The sequence below is a fragment of the Calidris pugnax genome, unplaced genomic scaffold, assembly GCF_001431845.1.
Source record: "Calidris pugnax isolate Ruff unplaced genomic scaffold, ASM143184v1 scaffold53, whole genome shotgun sequence".
NCBI lineage: Eukaryota > Metazoa > Chordata > Aves > Charadriiformes > Scolopacidae > Calidris > Calidris pugnax.
Window position 1 is genome coordinate 178,138 of NW_015090792.1, and position 20,623 is coordinate 198,760.

Consider the following 20,623-nt stretch of genomic DNA (forward strand, 5'->3'; position numbering starts at 1 on the left):
TTCTCTACACCCCCCCTTCAGGTAGTTATAGAGCACGAGAAGGTCTCCCCTCAGCCTCCTCTTCTCCAGGCTGAACACCCCCAGCTCCCTCAGCCTCTCCTCAGGAGACTTCTTCTCCAGACCCCTCACCAGCTCCATTGCCCTTCTCTGGACCCACTCCAGCTTCTCAGTGTCTTCTTTGTGGGAAGGGGCCAAAACTGGACCCAGCCCTCGAGGTGGGGCCTCACCAGTGCCCAGGACAGGGGGACCATCACCTCCCGAGTCCTCCTCCCCACGCTGTTCCTGACACAGGCCAGGATGCTGGTGGCCTTCTTGGCCACCTGGGCACACTGCTGGCTCCTGTTCAGCCCACAGGCCACCAACACCCCCAGGTCCTTTTCTGCCAGGCAGCTCCAGCCACTCTGCCCCCAGCCTGGAGCGCTGCAGGGGCCCCGTTGGTGGGACCCAAGGGCAGGACCCGGCACTTGGCCTTCTTGAACCTCATCCCATTGGCCTCGGCCCATCCATCCAGCCTGTCCAGATCCCTCTGCAAAGCCTCTCTGCCCTCCAGCAGGTCGACACTCCCACCCAACGTGGTGTCCTCTGTAAACTTACTGAGGGTGCAGATTAAACTATCCCCTTTCCACCTAAGTAGGAGATAGGTAAGACATAATTCATTGTGCCCGTGTCCAGGCAGAGACAATACTGGGCAAATTAGGGCTCAGGGCACAGTGTCATCCCTTTTTCTTCCTTTCCCACACTGCCGGTTATAATCCACAGAGTCAATAGTCTGAGGGCTACAAAGGAAGGGCCACCCTCAACTAACTGGGCTGATTCTGCTGTCCTCCTTCTATAATTAGTCTTCTAATTATTGTTCTGATGGATAATGTAATAGCCATCTCTGGTTTATTTCAGTGCAAGTTTGGTGCATCTGTTTAAGAGTATTGTGTGTAGATGAGATCAAAATTCAGATTTTTCTAGATGGCAGTTTAAACAGGATGCAAGCCTGTTTCTTCTATATAAAGATACCACTGTGGAACCTGCTTGTGACGCTGGAATTGGTACTTTGTGAAAATTTGCTTACATATTTTTAAAGTTCTTAAAGATATTAGACTTGATGGACTTAAGTATTTGGGAGCACGCCATAAAATGGGGTGGTCAACTATAGCCTGAGTTATTGTACAGGGAGTGATGGTTAAAATACATTCATCAGGCTTTCCAGTACTACACACTGTACCAGCAGAAGGTTTTTTGGAAATTGTGCGTGTTTTATCATGGATATTTCTTGTTCCTTAAGAAAGAATTGAGCACGTGTGTGGTATAACCACGGAGGGATTATTTAGTGGTCAGAAGTGGAGTTGTATTAACAGCAGTGTAACATTCTGTGTGATGTTATGGTCACCATCGATGAGGTATCTGGAGAAGGGAGAGGAAGAGAGTGCTACTGCCAGCAGACTGCATTTCTTTGTGTCTGGGAGAGGTCCAGGTGTACCAGCAGAAGGTTTTTTGGAAATTGTGCGTGTTTTATCATGGATATTTCTTGTTCCTTAAGAAAGAATTGAGCACGTGTGTGGTATAACCACGGAGGGATTATTTAGTGGTCAGAAGTGGAGTTGTATTAACAGCAGTGTAACATTCTGTGTGATGTTATGGTCACCATCGATGAGGTATCTGGAGAAGGGAGAGGAAGAGAGTGCTACTGCCAGCAGACTGCATTTCTTTGTGTCTGGGAGAGGTCCAGTTAAGGTTAGATTCTGTACAATGCTGCCAGGCCATGCACAGTGAGGAGACAAGGCTCCTGTGCAGCATATGGTGTGCTTCAAATCTTTCCCTGACATGGATGAGCAGAGGGAGTCGGCAGGTTCCAGCAGTGGTCTCTGGGCAGACCTCACCGGTCAGGGAAGCAGTGGCCTCTGTATCCCTCTTCCGACTCCCAGTCTGTGCCAGACCACTTCTCCCAACTGGACAGCGGTTTTAAAAAGGTGATGGCTGAATTATTTTAGGTTGAGGCCCCATCCCTGGAGGTGTTCAAAAGACAGGTTGATGTGGTGCTGGGAGGTATGGTTTAGTGATGATGCTCCTTGTTTGTTGTGTGGGTGTCTATTTTTGTCAGTGAGGTTGACGGTTGGACAAGATGATCTTTAAGGTCCCTTCCAACCTAGAAGATTCTGTGATTCTGTGATTCTGAGACAAGGCTCCTGTGCAGCATATGGCTTGTTTCAAATCTTTCCCTGACATGAATGAGCAGAGGGAGTCGGCAGGTTCCAGCAGTGGTCTCTGGGCAGACCTCACCGGTCAGGGAAGCAGTGGCCTCTGTATCCCTCTTCCGACTCCCAGTCTGTGCCAGACCACTTCTCCCAACTGGACAGCGGTTTTAAAAAGGTGATGGCTGAATTATTTTATTCAGAGATACTTGATAATGACTGGAGTTTGAATTTGGTCCAATTTAAAGGAAGACATGCACTTACTGTATGTGCTTGGATATTCGTGAGTAGACAGCATGTGTTAGGGTTTGAATATGCTCTGTGCTGGATGGATAGCTGAAGAATTTTATAGTTGTATATGTTTTAAATGAAAGTATCTGGCTAACTAAATCACTTACGTCTTCATAATGGAAAACCCTTGACCTCTAGCTTTGATTCCCACATTTGTAAGATGTATGTCTTTCCATTTTCTCAACACCTTTTTCTTTCTTGATGAGTTTTAATCAGGTTAAATATTACCACAGAGTTTCGGGGCACTAAATTGATGAACCACAGTGGAAGGAGATGAAGCAGAATTAATGCACCACTGTGGACTTCAGTGACATTGAAATGATGACCTGCTTTGGAGATAGGTGACTTTGAATGCACCTCTCTAGAATTATGTGACATTGAATTAATAAACTGCTCTGTCATTCAATGGCAATGAATTGTTGCCAGTTCCGGGGTTAGATACCACAGAATTGCTGAATCATTTTGGAATTTGTTGGCAGTGAATTGATGGCCTACTCTGAAGCTGCAATCATGAGCCCTTCTGGAGCTAGATGATGGAGCACTGACAAACTGCTCAGCCACAAAACAGCACTGACTTTTGCAAAACTCAGAAACTAGGTACCAAATTGTTTTTAACAGTACGGTATTACAGAAGATAACTATATAGAAGTAGGAGTTAGAGTTTTCATCTGTGCGGTGGAGCAGTGGGTGATACTGCTTTAAGTGTAACTGAGGTTGTCATTCAGTGATGGTGCCAACCGATAGTGTGGTAATAGCTGAATAAATAAATGAGGAGGGAAGGTAAATTGAGATGTCCTTTGGAGTATGAAAACATAAAATTTGTGTCTTAAACTGGGTTTGTTAAATGTGATGCTAAATCATGCAAAATCAGACTCTTACTTTCAGTGAAATCGAACTCCTTAAATGAGTTACTTTGACTGAAACTTTATAATATGAGGTTGCAGTGCATTTTTACTTCTTTTGAATGGAAGAAGAGTTAGATTTTCTGATGATAGTGAATTTAAAGGGTTGGAATTCTGGCTTGAGGAATCAGCAACTGGTGATGCTGAGCCTGAAAGACCTTCAGTTTTAATGGACTTCTCCAATTCGGTTTAACAGCTTGTTTGTGGTTTTTTCTGTTGGCTGTTTGCTTCTTAGATTGTGTATCACAACAGACCATAGTCTAGTTGGTTGCTGTAGCTCAAATTAGCTATCTTCTTCTTCCAGATAGAAGCTTTCAGTTCTTCCTCAATGGATAAGATGAAAAAAAGAAAAATGGATATATAAGGGGAATATTCCAAAAATGCATGTGGCAGGATGTGTTCTGCAGTTGGAAGGTGCTGCTCTGTAATCTGTCACAGAGCAAGCAGCTCCTTCCTCCCAAAAAGAGCTGGGAATTAGTGAGCTGAAGGGAATGTATCAGTACAATTAACTATTTACTAAACCAGAACTATTCCTTGGACAGGAACAGGAGAAAAATCATCTTTTGCCTCACTTGAACAGTCAACTGCTCACAAATTTCCATCAGCATCTCACCGACCTGTGGTTTGTTACCCAGGGAGACGTGGTCAGAGCAGTAACCTTGTTGTGGGAAGGAAGGAAGGAAGGGACAGGAGGCAGAAGAGGGTTTTACAGGGAAACCAGAGGGAGCAGAGAAGATGAAGAATTGAAAAATTAAACCTTACAGGCAAAGGTGTTACCAGCTGGCACAGTGCTGCCTGAAACGTTTGTCTTCACTACAAGTTACCTGTGTTAACAGCTTCCTGCTCAGTTGGTTGTTGGGGGGGAGGCTGGAGGGAGTATTTTTGACTGCAGGTTGCTCTACTGTAGATTTTGTCTTGTTTTGATTGTCTCCAAAACTGTGTGAGATGCCTCTGCCTCCCAAGTAAGTCATGTTCTTATGGCAGGGGTGAAGAATGGGGGTTTCTTGTGTCACAGACTTGTAAATACAATGGAGCTCTTGCCGACATCCCTGATCTTGTCACCTGCATCTTCATTACAAAAATTTTGGCATCGCTTGTAGTCCCACTGCCAGCTTTCCTGCATCCTCTTCTTCAGTTTTTTTTTGCGCTCTTGCTGACTTGATGAGCTCAGATTAAAGCACAGGGAAAGGAAGAGCAGGAAGCACATATCTCACATTCCTAGAGGTGCAAGAATAATGACAGTACCATGCAGTGGTTTTGCTGTCTTTTAAAAGGAATCAAAAATAGATGAAAAACACAGCAAAAGATGAATTTGTTATCTTTTACAGTTGTGTTTGCACTGGCTGGATAAACAGATTTCCTTTTCAGAAACTGTAAGTGCTCTCTCTGTCTTTGCAAACAGCCTGGCACAGGTGAGGGCTAAAAGAAGATACCCCTCCAAACTCTTGTGGGTGCTGCAGAATTCAGAGTAGCACAAATTTTTTTATTAAAAAACAATATAGAAGAAGAATTCAACAAGCAAGAGGCAAGGTATCTCAAGAGTGTTAGACCAGCTGAGCGGGGAATACACTTCCACATTTTTTCATTTCATCAGCTGTGCTAAATACTACATTCACTGCCAAGTGTGAATATGTGATCTTGGTAGAGATGGGGTTTTTTAGTTTGGTATCAAAAGATTTTTAAGCAAAAATGCACTTTTCAATTTATTGCTGTGGGTGTTGGAGAGTAAAAGGAGAACAGTTCTGTCTCTCCTGTAATGGTTTTTGGGTTTGTAATCACAAAATAAACCTTTGGGAATCATAAAGCAAAAAGGGATAAAACTAATTTTGCAACCAAAACTCATCAACTGCTCCTTACTAATTGGGAATGATAGTTCTGCAAAGTTAAATATGAAAATTCTGCGCTTCTGTATTATTGACTTGTCAAGTAGCCTTACTTTTTTGGTTTCCAACATGTTACAAAAGTCCATGCTGTTGGTATTTTATAGGTTGGCTGCCCTGGCAGTCCCTGAATCCCTGAGAGGTGACAGATGGACAGAATATGCTGTAGAGCCTAAAGAGCTGCGAATCCGCCTCCTCTGCCACACAAGCTCTGGGGTAGTTTCCCTGAAAGCCCCTGGCATGAACTTCAAATTTCTCTGGGCAACAAAGCAGTCTATTTTAGAGGCTGCTTGAAATGTGAACTCCCTTTCGATTAATTATTTGGTAGAAAAAGGTGGTTTATATTTATTTAAATCAGACCTTGGATCAATGCTGTTCCAAATACATTGCTGTTTACATCTCATTGCAGCTGCTTTTTGCACTGTTCCTCATCAGCTGCGACATACGAACTTCTTCAGGCTTTATGGGCACATGCTGATTTAGATCAAAGTGCCATTGAGAAATATTTGGTGCCGGTTCCCCTTTGGTTCTGCCAAACTTAGTAAGGCAAGATTGAGTGCAGCTGCAGTTGAGTTCAGTTTATTTTACCTGCCAAAGCACAAAGTCTGCTCGACAGACTTGTAAGATAGTAGTAAAGCAAAGTGCTATTTGAACCCTGTCCAATTATAATTCTCATTCCCACTTTGATTAAAATGAACTTTTAAAAGCGAAGACTCTGCTGTTACCTACTGCAGAATAAACAGCCACTGCTTAAGCTAAATGCTTTTTTTCTGCATTAAATTGACCGATGTATGAAGAGCAGCTGTATCAATGGCTGGTTTGGCATATTATAGAAGACAAGTGCAGTGTCATTGGTGAAAGCATAATGTAAACCAAAACTGGTAACACTGAAAGCATAGTTGATGCTGTTCCAGTGTTAAAAAAGCATTGCATAATTTCTAGTTCAGCATAATTTCTGCAGTCTGGCAAGAAACCAAAGGGCTGACATGAATCGGGCATGTTATTAGTAATACTTACATTAGCAGTGATACTGGAAAAGAGTTCTCAAAAAGCGTGTTTGGGAGGAACTTCTGGAAATGCTGGTACACACCATGTACGCTGCACCTCATCTAGGGGGTCTAGAAGAGCAGAGGGAAACAGGACACAGGAGTTGGTGGTGCAGACCTTCCTTTGTGGTGTATTTTCTGGGGAGCTGACCAGACCTTCGTGACTGTTGAGCTAATTGGGGTTGAAAAATCCAGACAACAAATGTGTCTTAGCAGTAAAAATGTGCAGTAAAACTTAACAAGCTGTTTGCATATCAGATATTATCTGCATACCTTGTGTGCAGAGAAGCCCTTCCTTTGGAGCTGAAGGAAGGCTCAATTGACTTTATTCTCTGCTCTTGTTGGCCACCTTGGCAATCCTGTGCTCCTTTGTCCAGAAAAAGATACTTTCTTCTTTCACCTGGCCAGCTATTTAAGTAGCTCAGTCACGGTAATAAGAATTAAATTTTGATTGCATGAGGTCTCACAAGAAGTACCATGGAAGAATAAATTCTGGTTCCGGCTCCTGGAATCCATGAAAAAGAATGTGAGTGGGGATGGATTCCAGATCTGGAATACCAAAGGAGCAAGGCTTTATATACGTGGGGATACAAAATTTCCCCTCTGGAAGGTGAGTGTAAATATTGGTGTCCTTTGGTGTCCACTGTCCTACCTGTGAGAGTATCAGTAACTAACAGTGCATGTTATATAGTGGGTGCTGTCGCCTCCCTTCAGGTACCAGAAAAGAGGGCTGGAGCCACACACAAACAATATTTAGAACAAGCATTAACGAATTTGGAATGTGAAGGAAAAAAGAGTCTAATGCCAGAGTCTGAACCAGACTCTGTAAGAACATGCTCAGGTTAGGTGGCCGTCTCAATGGGGCAGGGCACTGGTGGGACAGGGCTGGTGGCCATAAGGAGCACCATACCCCACGTCTCTAGGCCCCAGAGCCCCACAGGCAGGGGATATCTGAATCTCTGAATCCATCAGAGCAGCTGGGGACATCCATCCCCACAGGGAAGGGTCTGGCACAACCTTCACATGTGCGACATGTGGATGAGAAGCTGGACATGAGCAGGCAGTGTGCAGCTGCAGCCCAGAAGGCCAATCCCATCCTGGGCTGCATCAAAAGATGCGTTACCAGCAGGTCCAGAGAGGTGATTCTTCCGCTTTACTCTGCTCTGGTGAGACCTCACCTGGAGTATTGTGTGCAGGTCTGGAGCCCTCAATATAAGAAGGACATGGACCTGATGGAGAGGGTCCAGAGGAGGGCCACAAGGATGATCAGGGGGATGGAGCACCTCTGCTACGAGGACAGGCTGAGGGAGCTGGGGTTGTTCAGCCTGGAGAAGAGGAGGCTCCGGGGAGACCTAATAGCAGCCTTCCAGTACCTGAGGGGGGCTACAGGAAGGCTGGGGAGAACCTGTTTAGAAAGGCCTGTAGTGACAGGACGAGGGGCAATGGCTTCAAGCTGGAGGGGAACAGATTTAGACTGGAGATGAGGAGAGGGTTCTTCACTGTGAGGGTGGTGGAGCACTGGAACAGGTTGCCCAGGGAGGTGGTTGAGGCCCCATCCCTGGAGATATTCAAGGTGAGGCTCGATGAGGCCCTGGGCAACCTGGTCTAGTTGGGGGTGTCCCTGCTGACTGCGGGGGGGTCGGACTAGATGGCCTTTGGAGGTCCCTTCCAGCCTGGGCAATTCTGTGATTCTATGATTCTATGACACGTTTCTGATGAGGGATTTTAACGTGTGCTTCTAGGCTAATCCGATGGGAGAACAGGGCGAGGGCTGGAACTGGCTGGGAGTCTCCCACAGCCACCAGCTGTAGGTTGGAATAGGATAAAAAGCAGGTGGCAGTGAGGAGTCCACAGGTGCCACCTTCCCCTCCCTCTGCCAGAATGAATGAAACACAAACTGTGTCTGAAAATCAGGCAGTAAGATAAAATGAAGGTATGTGCTTAATTTAACATTAGCGATGCTAATGTTAGTCTGTATATGTGCAGGATGTTTCATTTCCTTCGTGCTTTATGCACCAGCTTCCATTTCTCATTTTCAAAGCATTCAGCCATGGCTGAACAAATCGGCATTTTGGCAGCTCAGAGAACTACCAGCAAATTAAACAAATGTCTTTGAGCTAATTTTAAAGCAAACTTTGTGCGAGGCTAAGCCATCTCACCAAAACTGGCTTGAAATGTTGAAGATGGTGAGCACTGTGCAAAAGATGTTTAATTTGCATTAGAGAGAGCGAGTGCATATTAGCAAATACCTAGTCTTATCAGCACCAAACGTGATACAATTAGGATCTTCCCTATGGCAGTTAAGTGGTGCCAGCCATTCATAGAGCTAGCTATTAGCTCAGCAAGGGCAAGGTCACTTACACACAGTGCTTGTAATCCTGCTTCAGTTGCCTGCCTTCCATACAGGGTGTAGCTGCGGTGAAAAGGCCTCCCTGGGAATTTCATTTTCCTCATCAGGGTTGCAGTTTTTATCAGAATCGTGGAATGGTTCAGGTTGGAAGGGAGCTTAAAGATCACCCAGTTCCAACCCCCTGCCCTGGGCAGGGACACCTCCCACCAGACCAGGTTGCTCCAAGCCCCATCCAGCCTGGCCTTGAACCCCTCCAGGGATGGGGCAGCCACAGCTTCTCTGGGCAACCTGGGCCAGGCTCTCACCACCCTCACACCAAAGAGTTTCTTCCTAGGTATCTAATCTAATCTAATCTAATCTAATCTAATCTAATCTAATCTAATCTCCCCTCTTTCGATTTAAAACCATTACCCCTCGTCCTATCACTCCACTCCCTGATCAAGAGTCCCTCCCCATCTCTCCTGTAGCCCCTTCAGGTACTGGAAGGGGCTCTAAGGTCTCCCCAGAGCCTTCTCTTCTTTAGGCTGAACAATCCCAACTCTCTCAGCCTGTCCTCATAGCAGCCCTCTGCTTCTCCAGCCCTCTGATCATCTTCATGGCCCTCCATTGGACCCGTTCCAACAGGTCCATGTCCTTCCTGTGCTGAGGACTCCAGAGCTGGACACAGAGCTCCAGGTGGGGTCTCACCAGAGCAGAGCAGAGGGGCAGAATCACCTCCCCGGCCCTGCTGACCATGCTTCTTTTGATGCAGCCCAGGATGGGGTTGGCTCTCTGGGCTGCCAGCGCACACTGCTGGCTCGTGTTGAGCTTCTCATCCATATATCTATAACTTGGTGTTGCAGCCAGAAACATTAGGATCCAGTGTAACAAGAAAGAGGTTTGAGTCTTCATAGGACCTCACAATGCCTCCTTAACTGAAATTTGTCTTTGCTGTAAATAAATAACATAGCCAAGGTAAGAAGAGTTCATTTAAAATGAACATAAGCAGACCAGAGATGATCACAAATAGACCATTATGCCCACATTTCACACATTCAGATGTTGGATTATGGCATTTTTTTTCACATCCATAAAAAGAGACCTTGTCATGAAGTCATTTTCCCATGAAGTATCAGCACCTACAAGTTGTTTAACATATCTGCACAGATCAGTGTGAAAGATGAATAATTTATTATTCCTCTGAGGAAATGGAGTTTCCTTTTTTTCTTACTTTTCTCTTTTTTTCTTCTCTCCGTTCTAATGCATTGGATGGCATTTTAAATGTTTTCCTCAGATTTCACTTATGTTTATGAAGTCCTCATTTGTTTCCTATCAGTTGGACCACCAGATAGACAGAAGATCTTTGGCAGTCTAAGAATTAGTCTGGCTTTTAATTTTTTTGTCCCCTAAAGATACAGCTACTAAGCTCTTTCAAATGAGACTGTGTTTTGGAGCTAACTCAGTTCAGCATGGCACCTCTGCAACATCTAAATTACCCTGGCACTGAAACAAATTGGGAAAACCAACTCTGAAATGAGGCAATTTATCATTTGAAAATGTGGGTTTAATGAACTGGGTATCATCATTTCCAGCAATCTTTTTGGATTATACAGTTCTGAAAGAGACAAACAGGTGTTGGTATTGATTACCGCCCGGTTGAATCTTTTTTGCACTAGGTCCATAATTTTTGCTAGATGTTTTTTCCTTGCAGAAGGAGAGAGATGTTTGTGGTTTAGTGGGGTGGATCAGTAACTGTTTAATAAAATACAAATTAAGAGCTGTATTTTGATTGAAGATGTTGAATATACATACAGCAAGACCTGGACAGGCTGCAGAGTTGGGTAGAGAGGAACCTGATGAACTTCAACAAGGGCAATTGCAGGGTGCAGCACCTGGGGAGGAATAACCCCCTGCACCAGGACAGGTTGGGGGTGACCTGCTGGAGAGCAGCTCTGAGGAGAAAGACCTGGGAGTCCTGGTGGACAACAGGATGCCCAGGAGCCAGCAATGGGCCCTTGTGGCCAAGAAGGCCAATGGCATCCTGGGGGGCATCAGGAAGAGTGTGAGCAGCTGGTGGAGGGAGGTCATCCTGCCCCTCTGCTCTGCCCTGGGGAGGCCCCAGCTGGAGCACTGGGTCCAGTTCTGGGCTCCCCAGTTCCAGAAGGACAGGGAACTGCTGGAGAGGGCACAGCAGAGGGCTACAAAGATGATAAGGGGCCTGGAGCATCTCTCTTAGGAGGAAAGGCTGAGGGACTTGGGTCTTTTTTAGTCTGGAGAAGGCTGAGGGGGGATCTGATCAATGCTTATAAATACTTCAAGGGTGAGTGTCAGGAGGATGGGGCCAGTCTTTTTTCAGTGGTGCCCAGGGACAGGACAAGAGGTAACAGGCCCAAAGTTGAACATAAGAAGTTCCACCTAAACATGAGGAGGAACTTCTTTCCTGTGAGAGTGGCAGAGCCCTGGCAGAGGCTGCCCAGAGAGGTGGTGGAGTCTCCTCCTCTGGAGACATTCCAAACCCACCTGGACACATTCCTGTGGGACCTGCTCTGGGTGGGCCTGCTTTGGCAGGGGGTTGGACTAGATGATCTCCAGAGGTCCCTTCCAACGCCAAAGCATTCTGAGATCCTGTGAACTTCTAGGGGGAAGGTTCACAGGATGAGTGAACTCACTTCATGAGTTCCCATGGGCCGGGCTGGGTTTGCAATGAAGACAGACTTAGGTGTGTGCTCAGCTCCCACAGCAGATTCGGTGGGTGCTGAGGCTGCTGAGCACACGTGGGGTCAGACCTGACAGATGTTTGTGCTTCATGGCTCAGGCACGGGTAGAAAACGCTGTAATGATCTGCAGTGTAAAGTGTCATGTTGTTCAGGCAGAGGGTGTTGCTGCTTTTGTGTGAGTGTTTGTGGGCAAACTGACACCATGGCAGAAACACGCCTTAGGCATTTGCACGTGAGTTAGTAATAATTAAAATACATAAAGCAAGCTGCACATGGAGGGGAAAAAGCAAGCTGCTATTTGCAACTTCACTACTCATATACATCACCTGCTCCTTACCTCTTTGTAACACCTCTGAGAATTTAGTGTGACCAAAATCTGTGTTACTGAAGTACAATAATCTTACTTACGCTTTTCTATTTATTTGAAAAATTAGTTAAAGTGCTTTTCGTGTATTTTCCCCAAATACCTTGCTTTCTAAAGAAAGCCACGGCAGCCGTTTACTTTCAGGCAAATTCAGATAGCCCTAATAGCATAGTGCAGGTGTCCAGCTAATGCAAATAATTTTCTCTAAAGGTACAAATTTCAGCTCGAGAGTCATTCATAAACAATGGCAAATGCTGAAACAATAAAGGTGGAGTGAAAAACAGAATACATGAAATCTCTTTACTTCCTTCAAGTTCATACTTCTCTTACCAAATGTGCTATCATTTCTAATGTGTTCATTTTTGTAGTGTTATCCATGCACTTATTTTACATGATCAATGTTTGACCTCCAGTATGTGTTAGAGATTTATTAACAAATGATCTATGTGTACTTTTCATCACTCTTTTAGGTAATACAGCCAAGGTATTTGTTGAAGTGCAGGATGAAAATGACCATGCACCTGTCTTCACCAAAAAAATGTACATTGGAGGAGTGTCTGAAGATGCCAGAATGTTTTCTTCTGTGCTTAAAGTTAAGGTAAGGCTGAAATGTATTTTAAATAACACTCACTTGCAGTGGGAAAATATTTACTCACTGGTTTGATTTTTAACAGGAGGTTACAAAATGTATTTCTCCTAAAACTGCTTGAGCTCCTCAGACACTGGCAGCAATTTCCATTTTATTTCATTTTATACTTGAGTATAGTGAGCACAGAATGGGTAATTCTTCTTATGAAGTCAGTGGCTGAGTATGAATATGAGTGTGATGGTTTCCATGTGTGTGCCTATGACAGACGTGTTACTGACACAAGGTTGATTTCGAGCTTAGAAGAATTTTGCAGTTTTTATTTCTATTGAATTTCTATTCTTGGTTTTTATTTGAAGATTTATAGCTATCAGTTTGGATACATTCATGTTTAGAGAATTCTTTTATGCTCAGCATTGTTTTTTACCTTAAATTCTTCTATTTCTTTGATAGCAACATGTTTATGCTTTAAAAAGACAAAAACAGTTTCTGTTTCAGGTCTGCACACTGTGATGCAATTTTTGAGCAAAGTTGACTATCTGTAGGTTTTGGGGGGTTTTAAACAAAAAAAGAAAAAGGGAAATTCAAGGAAATATAATATATAGAAACTAATTAACCTCAGACAGAAAAATAGCTTAGAATAAAAGTTGTTTGTTGACTATAACATGCTTTGTGATGCAGTCTTTTCTGGCAGAGACAGCTTGAGTTGCCAAGACTTTCCAAGTCAGCTTCTTTCCTCTGCCTGTATTTTGTTCCCTCAGCAGGCTTCCGGCGCCTTTCTTCACCTTAGGCGTTAGTGGGATAGCCTTGGAGTTGCTGATTCTAGCTTATGCACGAAAGGGCACAGAAATATGACCTGCTGAGAGTTTTACTCTGACCTCATGATGTGTTTAGAGCACCAGGAATGAAATAGAGAGTATCAGTGCTTATGAAAGTTGTCCATTGCTTTTTTGTTTCATGGCAGTACTTCCCAAAGTAAGCCCAGAAATAGCAGAGAAGTGGGACAGAAGCCTCTGTAGATGAAATTTGTATACTTTGTGAACTCATCCAGAATATTTGGTTTTCCATATTTATTTTTTTAATACAATGCTTATCTTTGGCAATTTTTTGTCCCCAGGGTATTCACAGTGGTCTTTTCTAGAAAGACACAGAGCAGTCCAAGTAAACAGCTGGGAAACTGGCTGAAAGACAGAGCTCAGAGGGTCATGATCAGGGGCACAGAATCTAGTTGGAGGTCTGTAACAAGTGAGGTCCCCCAAGAGTCAGTAGTGGTTCCAGTCCTCTTCCATGTATTCATCAGTGACCTGGGTGAAGGGGTGGAATGTCCCCTCAGCAAGTTTGCTGATGACACAAAACTAGGAGGGGTAGCTGACACACCAGAAGGCTGTGCTGCCATCCAGTGAGACCTGGGCAGGCTGGAGAGTTGGGCAGAGAGGAACTTGATGAACTTCAACAAGGGCAAGTGTAGGGTGCTCCACCTGGGGAGAAATAACCCCCTGCACCAGGACAGGTTGGGGCTGACCTGCTGGAGAGCAGCTCTGAGGAGAAAGACCTGGGAGTCCTGGTGGACAACAGGATGCCCATGAGCCAACAATGGGTCCTTGTGGCCAAGAAGGCCAATGGCATCCTGGGGGGCATCAGGAAGAGCGTGAGCAGCAGGTGGAGGGAGGTCATCCTGCCCCTCTGCTCTGCCCCGGGGAGGCCCCATCTGGAGCACTGGGACCAGTTCTGGGCTCCCCAGTCCCAGAAGGACAGGGAACTGCTGGAGAGGGGACAGCAGAGGCTACAAAGATGATGAGGGGCCTGGAGCATCTTTCTTAGGAGGAAAGGCTGAGGGACTTAGGTCTTTTTAGTCTGGAGAAGAGAAGACTGAGGGGGGATCTGATCAACGCCTATAAATACCTAAAAGGTGGGTGTCAGGAGGATGGGGCCAGTCTTTTTTCAGTGGTGCCCAGGGACAGGACAAGAGGTAACAGGCCCAAAGTTGAACATAAGAAATTCCACCTAAACGTGAGGAGGAAGTTCTTTGCTGTGAGGGTGGCAGAGCCCTGGCAGAGGCTGCCCAGGGAGGTGGTGGAGTCTCCTCCTCTGGAGACACTCCAAACCCACCTGGACACGTTCCTGTGGGACCTGCTCTGGGTGGACCTGCTTTGGCAGGGGGTTGGACTAGATGATCTCCTGAGGTCCCTTCCAACCCCAAAGCATTCTGTGATTCTGTGAATTTACTGAAGATAACTTGGAAAGGGAATTTTTTAGTGTATAAATCTGCCCTACGCCACTTCTTCTCAGCTTCCTCTGCAGGCAGGGTGTGTCTGAGGCTGCAGCAGGTAGGGACAGACCTGCTGCATGGGGCTGGTTAGCTTCAACCTCAAGTTGAAGACTGAGTCTTCAGCTGTGAAGACTCAGTCCAAGCGTTGTAAATGAAGCCAAAAAAAGTCATCTAGCATGTGCGACACCTCTGTTCACTGTGAAGATTTACTTGCATGTGCATAATGAAATTAAAAAGTGAATAATAAAGCAGCGTTGTGGGCTGGAAGTAATACATTCAGAAAATGGATTGCAAAATTTCTTTTGTAAATTTCTTCTCCTCCACCTTTTATATTGCGGTTTAAGGTACAGCAGATTCTGCTCTATACAAAATAGTGACATAGAACCAGATGTCTTCTTGGTTCCATAAAAAGGAAATTCTAGATGCACAAATGAAAGAAATTGTTGTAGTGTTGCTGTTAGGGTGATATGAGACCATAAAAGAGCAGAGTTTTGAAGGTAGGGGCAATATTTCTGTTAATGTCTCTTTTTCCAGACATTTTGCCAGTTATTGCTTCTGGCTACAAACATTAAACTGAAGCCCGATGTACTCAGAAATAGGAAACAGAAATTTGTGTCAGATCCATGAACTTCAGAAGATACAGAATTGCACAAAGATACTGGAGTAGACAAAGAATAGTGAATAAACAAGTTACTTGAAGGAGTGTTATGTGTGTGAAAGTAAATGGAACGTAAGAGAGAAACATAAAAATACATTTTGAGTTGATCATTCAAAATTGGAACGACTGTGAAATCCTACCTGGTTTTCAGCGAGGCCTCTGTGATTTCTTAGGCACAGATATTAATGTGTGTCAGTCAAGGAGATAAGAAGTGTACAGAGATATTTGGAGGTAAAGAGGGGAACCTGCTTCTACCCTTCAGAAACATTTGACTCAAGAGGACAGAAAAGAATGACACAGAAGAAATTACAATTGTATGTCTGTAACCTCCCTCTGTTAAAACATATGACAGAGTTCTCCCGGATCACAGGCAAAATAGAACAATCAGACTGTAATTCATTGTTCTAGAGCCATCTTTTTCAGCAGATGGTGGCAGTTAGCTTATTTTCTGTCTGTCAGAAAAAAAAAGTGATTGCTCTGTTAGTTAAATATGATACCCCATTCCAATTAGCGTTACGAAGAATTAATCAAATGAATGTCTTTTCTTAAAGAGTTCAGGTGAGTAGAATGAAATAAGTAGTTTTCCAAGCTGAATTTTTTAAGAACATTAATAAAGCTTGCACTGTAGAAATTACTCAAACTTTTATTATACTAAAAATTATTAGAATTTATATTTTATGACTCAAATTTTTATTCTAATAAAAATACTCCTTAGTAGGAGTCTTAAATGCAATTGCATTCGTCTTCTGCATTCATTAATAGTTACTAAGTTTTTTCATGATGTCTGAGTAATTTTGAAAAGAAACTGATATTCTCAGCATATTCTCATTCTTCTCTCATTTCTCATTCTTCATTCTTCTCATTCTGTTGTCATTTACAACAGCGTTGATGATCCTTGAACATCCTACTGCCTCTCAGAAGAAATTTTACAACTGAAAGATGTAAAACTGCGTATCGTAGACGGTTGAAATCATTGTTATTGGGTGTGTTATTGTGAGTCAACCAACATTTTCTAATTCTGACAAGTGTCACATTATTTGTCACAGCAATGCCATACAGTCACCGTTGTAGAAAGGTACACAACATGTCCTGCCACAGTAGGACCCAAACCTGCCATTTTTCCCCCTATACTTCAAGGAGATACCAGCAATAAATAAGTCTTAAGAGTGTAGAAGTGACATTAACTTGTAAATTTGTTTCTTATGTACATTCCATTATCCTGAGGGAAGGAGAAAGTGTTTATTTTAAATTAAAGCTTAAGATTGTTGTTACTGAAAAAAGAATAGACTCTGAATTCAGCCAGTGTTTTCCTTGTATTAAACAGAATTAGGCATTCTGGAGGGACAGCAGGAGCTCTGCTGATTAACTCCTACCTTCTGTGGGTTTTCTCTCGATTTTTATCTATAAATGACAGATTTTGCTTGAAAACCTGGAAGTCTAAGGCTTCTATTAGTAGTGGATGTGTCAATAGGTAGAGAAGGCTGTCAAGATTTGGCTCTGCAAGTGAGGTGAGATGCTTAAGAAATTGCAGTGGGGAGGGAATAAACTGAAGTCAGTAAAGCAGGAGGGTGTATCAGAAATGAGGGCAACCCAATTCAGTGAAGAGAGAATAAGAAGGGAAAACCAGCACTTGATCAGAGATGAGGTAGGATCCATCTTCTGCTTTTATATCATAAAAATGCAACTCGAGTTAACGGTAATGTCTTTTTAATGACTCTTTTGTCAATAGTGTACCTGTTCTGTACCATAAAGGTGGTACAGGTCACACAAAGGGATATTTCAGTCACGAATGAAGATAATTCATGTTATGAGCACCTACATTTCTCTTCTCATGTGAAAGTGATGAAATAATGCAAAGTTCTTCTTTTTTGAGGTGACCTACTCGGAAACAGAAATTTGTGTCAGATCCATGAACTTCAGAAGATACAGAATTGCACAAAGATACTGGAGTAGACAAAGACTAGTGAATAAAAAAGTTACTTGAAGGAGTGTTATGTGTGTGAAAGTAAATGGAACGTAAGAGAGAAACATAAAATTACATTTTGAGTTGATCATTCAAAATTGGAACGACTGTGAAATCCTACCTGGTTTTCAGAGAGGCCTTTGTGATTTCTTAGGCACAGATATTAATGTGTGTCAGTCAAGGAGATAAGAAGCGTACAGGTCAGAGATATTTGGAGGTAAAGAGAGGATCCTGCTTCTACCCTTCAGAAACATTTGACTCAAGAGGACAGAAAAGAATGACACAGAAGAAATTACAATTGTATGTCTGTAACCTCCCTCTGTTAAAACATATGACAGAGTTCTCCCGGATCACAGGCAAAATGGAACAATCAGACTGTAATTCATTGTTCTAGAGCCATCTTTTTCAGCAGATGGTGGCAGTTAGCTTATTTTCTGTCTGTCAGAAAAAAAAAGTGATTGCTCTGTTAGTTAAATATGATACCCCATTCCAATTAGTGTTAAGAAGAATTAATCAAATGAATGTCTTTTCTTAAAGAGTTCAGGTGAGTAGAATGAAATAAGTAGTTTTCCAAGCTGAATTTTTTAAGAACATTAATAAAGCTTGCACTGTAGAAATTACTCAAACTTTTATTATACTAAAAATTATTAGAATTTATATTTTATGACTCAAATTTTTATTCTAATAAAAATACTCCTTAGTAGGAGTCTTAAATGCAATTGCATTCGTCTTCTGCATTCATTAATAGTTACTAAGTTTTTTCATGATGTCTGAGTAATTTTGAAAAGAAACTGATATTCTCAGCATATTCTCATTCTTCTCTCATTTCTCATTCTTCATTCTTCTCATTCTGTTGTCATTTACAACAGCGTTGATGATCCTTGAACATCCTACTGCCTCTCAGAAGAAATTTTACAACTGAAAGATGTAAAACTGCGTATCGTAGACGGTTGAAATCATTGTTATTGGGTGTGTTATTGTGAGTCAACCAACATTTTCTAATTCTGACAAGTGTCACATTATTAGTCACAGCAATGCCATACAGTCACCGTTGTAGAAAGGTACACAACATGTCCTGCCACAGTAGGACCCAAACCTGCCATTTTTCCCCCTATACTTCAAGGAGATACCAGCAATAAATAAGTCTTAAGAGTGTAGAAGTGACATTAACTTGTAAATTTGTTTCTTATGTACATTCCATTATCCTGAGGGAAGGAGAAAGTGTTTATTTTAAATTAAAGCTTAAGATTGTTGTTACTGAAAAAAGAATAGACTCTGAATTCAGCCAGTGTTTTCCTTGTATTAAACAGAATTAGGCATTCTGGAGGGACAGCAGGAGCTCTGCTGATTAACTCCTACCTTCTGTGGGTTTTCTCTCGATTTTTATCTATAAATGACAGATTTTGCTTGAAAACCTGGAAGTCTAAGGCTTCTATTAGTAGTGGATGTGTCAATAGGTAGAGAAGGCTGTCAAGATTTGGCTCTGCAAGTGAGGTGAGATGCTTAAGAAATTGCAGTGGGGAGGGAATAAACTGAAGTCAGTAAAGCAGGAGGGTGTATCAGAAATGAGGGCAACCCAATTCAGTGAAGAGAGAATAAGAAGGGAAAACCAGCACTTGATCAGAGATGAGGTAGGATCCATCTTCTGCTTTTATATCATAAAAATGCAACTCGAGTTAACGGTAATGTCTTTTTAATGACTCTTTTGTCAATAGTGTACCTGTTCTGTACCATAAAGGTGGTACAGGTCACACAAAGGGATATTTCAGTCACGAATGAAGATAATTCATGTTATGAGCACCTACATTTCTCTTCTCATGTGAAAGTGATGAAATAATGCAAAGTTCTTCTTTTTTGAGGTGACCTACTTGTCCAAGTGTTGGAAGCACTAAGGACAGGCAACCTTTTGGTGCTCTGTTTGATTGCCTTCAAACAGTAGCAAGAAGTTATGTATAACACAATGTTTATAGCATAATACACTAGTTAACCGTATTTTAGCAGACTTTCAGAGAAAATAAATCATGTTCATTGATTATATTTTTGTATTTTAAGCACAAATGTGTGTTTAATTTTCCTCAGCAAGTACCATAAAAATTCCCCAAGAAGGGAATCCTGGCAGAGGATGCTGCTTCTGGAAGCCCTGATTTTGGAAACACCAGTGGTGGGTCCCTTAGTGGGAAAAGGCTTTTTCTGGTGTGGCAGAAGGAGATATTGTTGGTTGAAAATAAGGGCCAGATTTATTGCAAGAAGCTGGTCATTGTGAATGTATTTCTATTGAGAGCAAAGAGGAGGTTAAGTGCATCGTACCTGAGTTGAGGTAACAACTCATCATCTGGGTGCCTGTATCCAATTCAGCCTTTTAAGTCTGAAGGACAGGGTCTGGAATTTCATCTTAAGCCCAAATGCCAGACAGCGGTTTGGTTTCTGTTACCATTTATCCATGCATCCATTTTTGAGGAAAGTATCCCAACAGAAAACCAGGACTCATCTTGAAGCTTTTCCTTTCTCCTAAAAGCTCAAGGTCAAAGCCATTTGTGGCTTTAGCAGAGGGTTTGAGTGAACACCACACAGTTCTTTGTTATATTCCCATATCTTCAATTTCAGGTTTGCTTTGTCCAGTCTCCATTGGTGGAATAACCAGGCGAAAAGACCAATGGATGGGTGGGTTAATTGCAGTAATTGCAATGACTGGTATTTAGATACTGATATGGCTCCTGCAGTTAGATGTGATTTACAGGGTATGCCTGCTTTTATTTGCCATTGCTGTAATTACATTAGTTAAGCATAATAATCACAGTGGCAGGCACTTGCCAGCAGTTATCGTTTAGTGGCAGTTTAAGCTAATAAAATTTTTCCTTTTCATCAAATAGGAAATAGAAAAGATGAGCTGAGAGACGTTCACTAGGAAGTACTAATTATAGGTGTTTACGAGTGTAGATAGGAGGTTCAAAAATTGTGTTATAATCTGGGTTGAAATTCAGTGTGTCTTTAGGGAGTGTATAGGTTACATTAAGCAAGAGGTAAACAATATTTTAAGTTTTTAAAAATGCATCTAGTTTTGCAATAGTTCAAACAAGAAAAATAGTCTGAAATTCTGGGCAATGGAGCTGGTGAGGGGTCTGGAGCACAAGTCTCCTGAGGAGAGGCTGAGGGAGCTGGGGGTGTTCAGCCTGGAGAAGAGGAGGCTGAGGGGAGACCTTATTGCTCTCTCCAACTCCCTGAAAGGAGGGTGTAGCCGGGGGGGTCGGTCTCTTCTCCCAAGTCCCAGGCCATGGGACAAGAGGAAATGGCCTCAAGTTGCACCAGGGGAGGTTCAGATTGGAGAGTAGGGAAAATGTTGACCCGGAAAGGGTTCTGAAGCCTTGGACTGGGCTGCCCAGGGAAGGGGTTGAGGCCCCATCCCTGGAGGGATTTAAAAGCCGGGTCGACCTAGTG

General features: G+C 43.0%; 1 protein-coding gene across 1 annotated transcript in view; it reads left to right on the plus strand.

Moving 5' to 3' along the window:
• Positions 1–20,623, plus strand: part of PCDH15 (protocadherin-related 15) — a gene marked incomplete at its 5' end in the record, with an annotated part of 305,454 nt that overhangs the window by 170,758 nt on the left and 114,073 nt on the right. Inside the window, one exon of the mRNA XM_014966628.1 lies at positions 12,183–12,310. Within this exon, the coding sequence (XP_014822114.1) occupies positions 12,183–12,310 (128 nt within the window). The remainder of the gene's footprint in view (positions 1–12,182; positions 12,311–20,623) is intronic.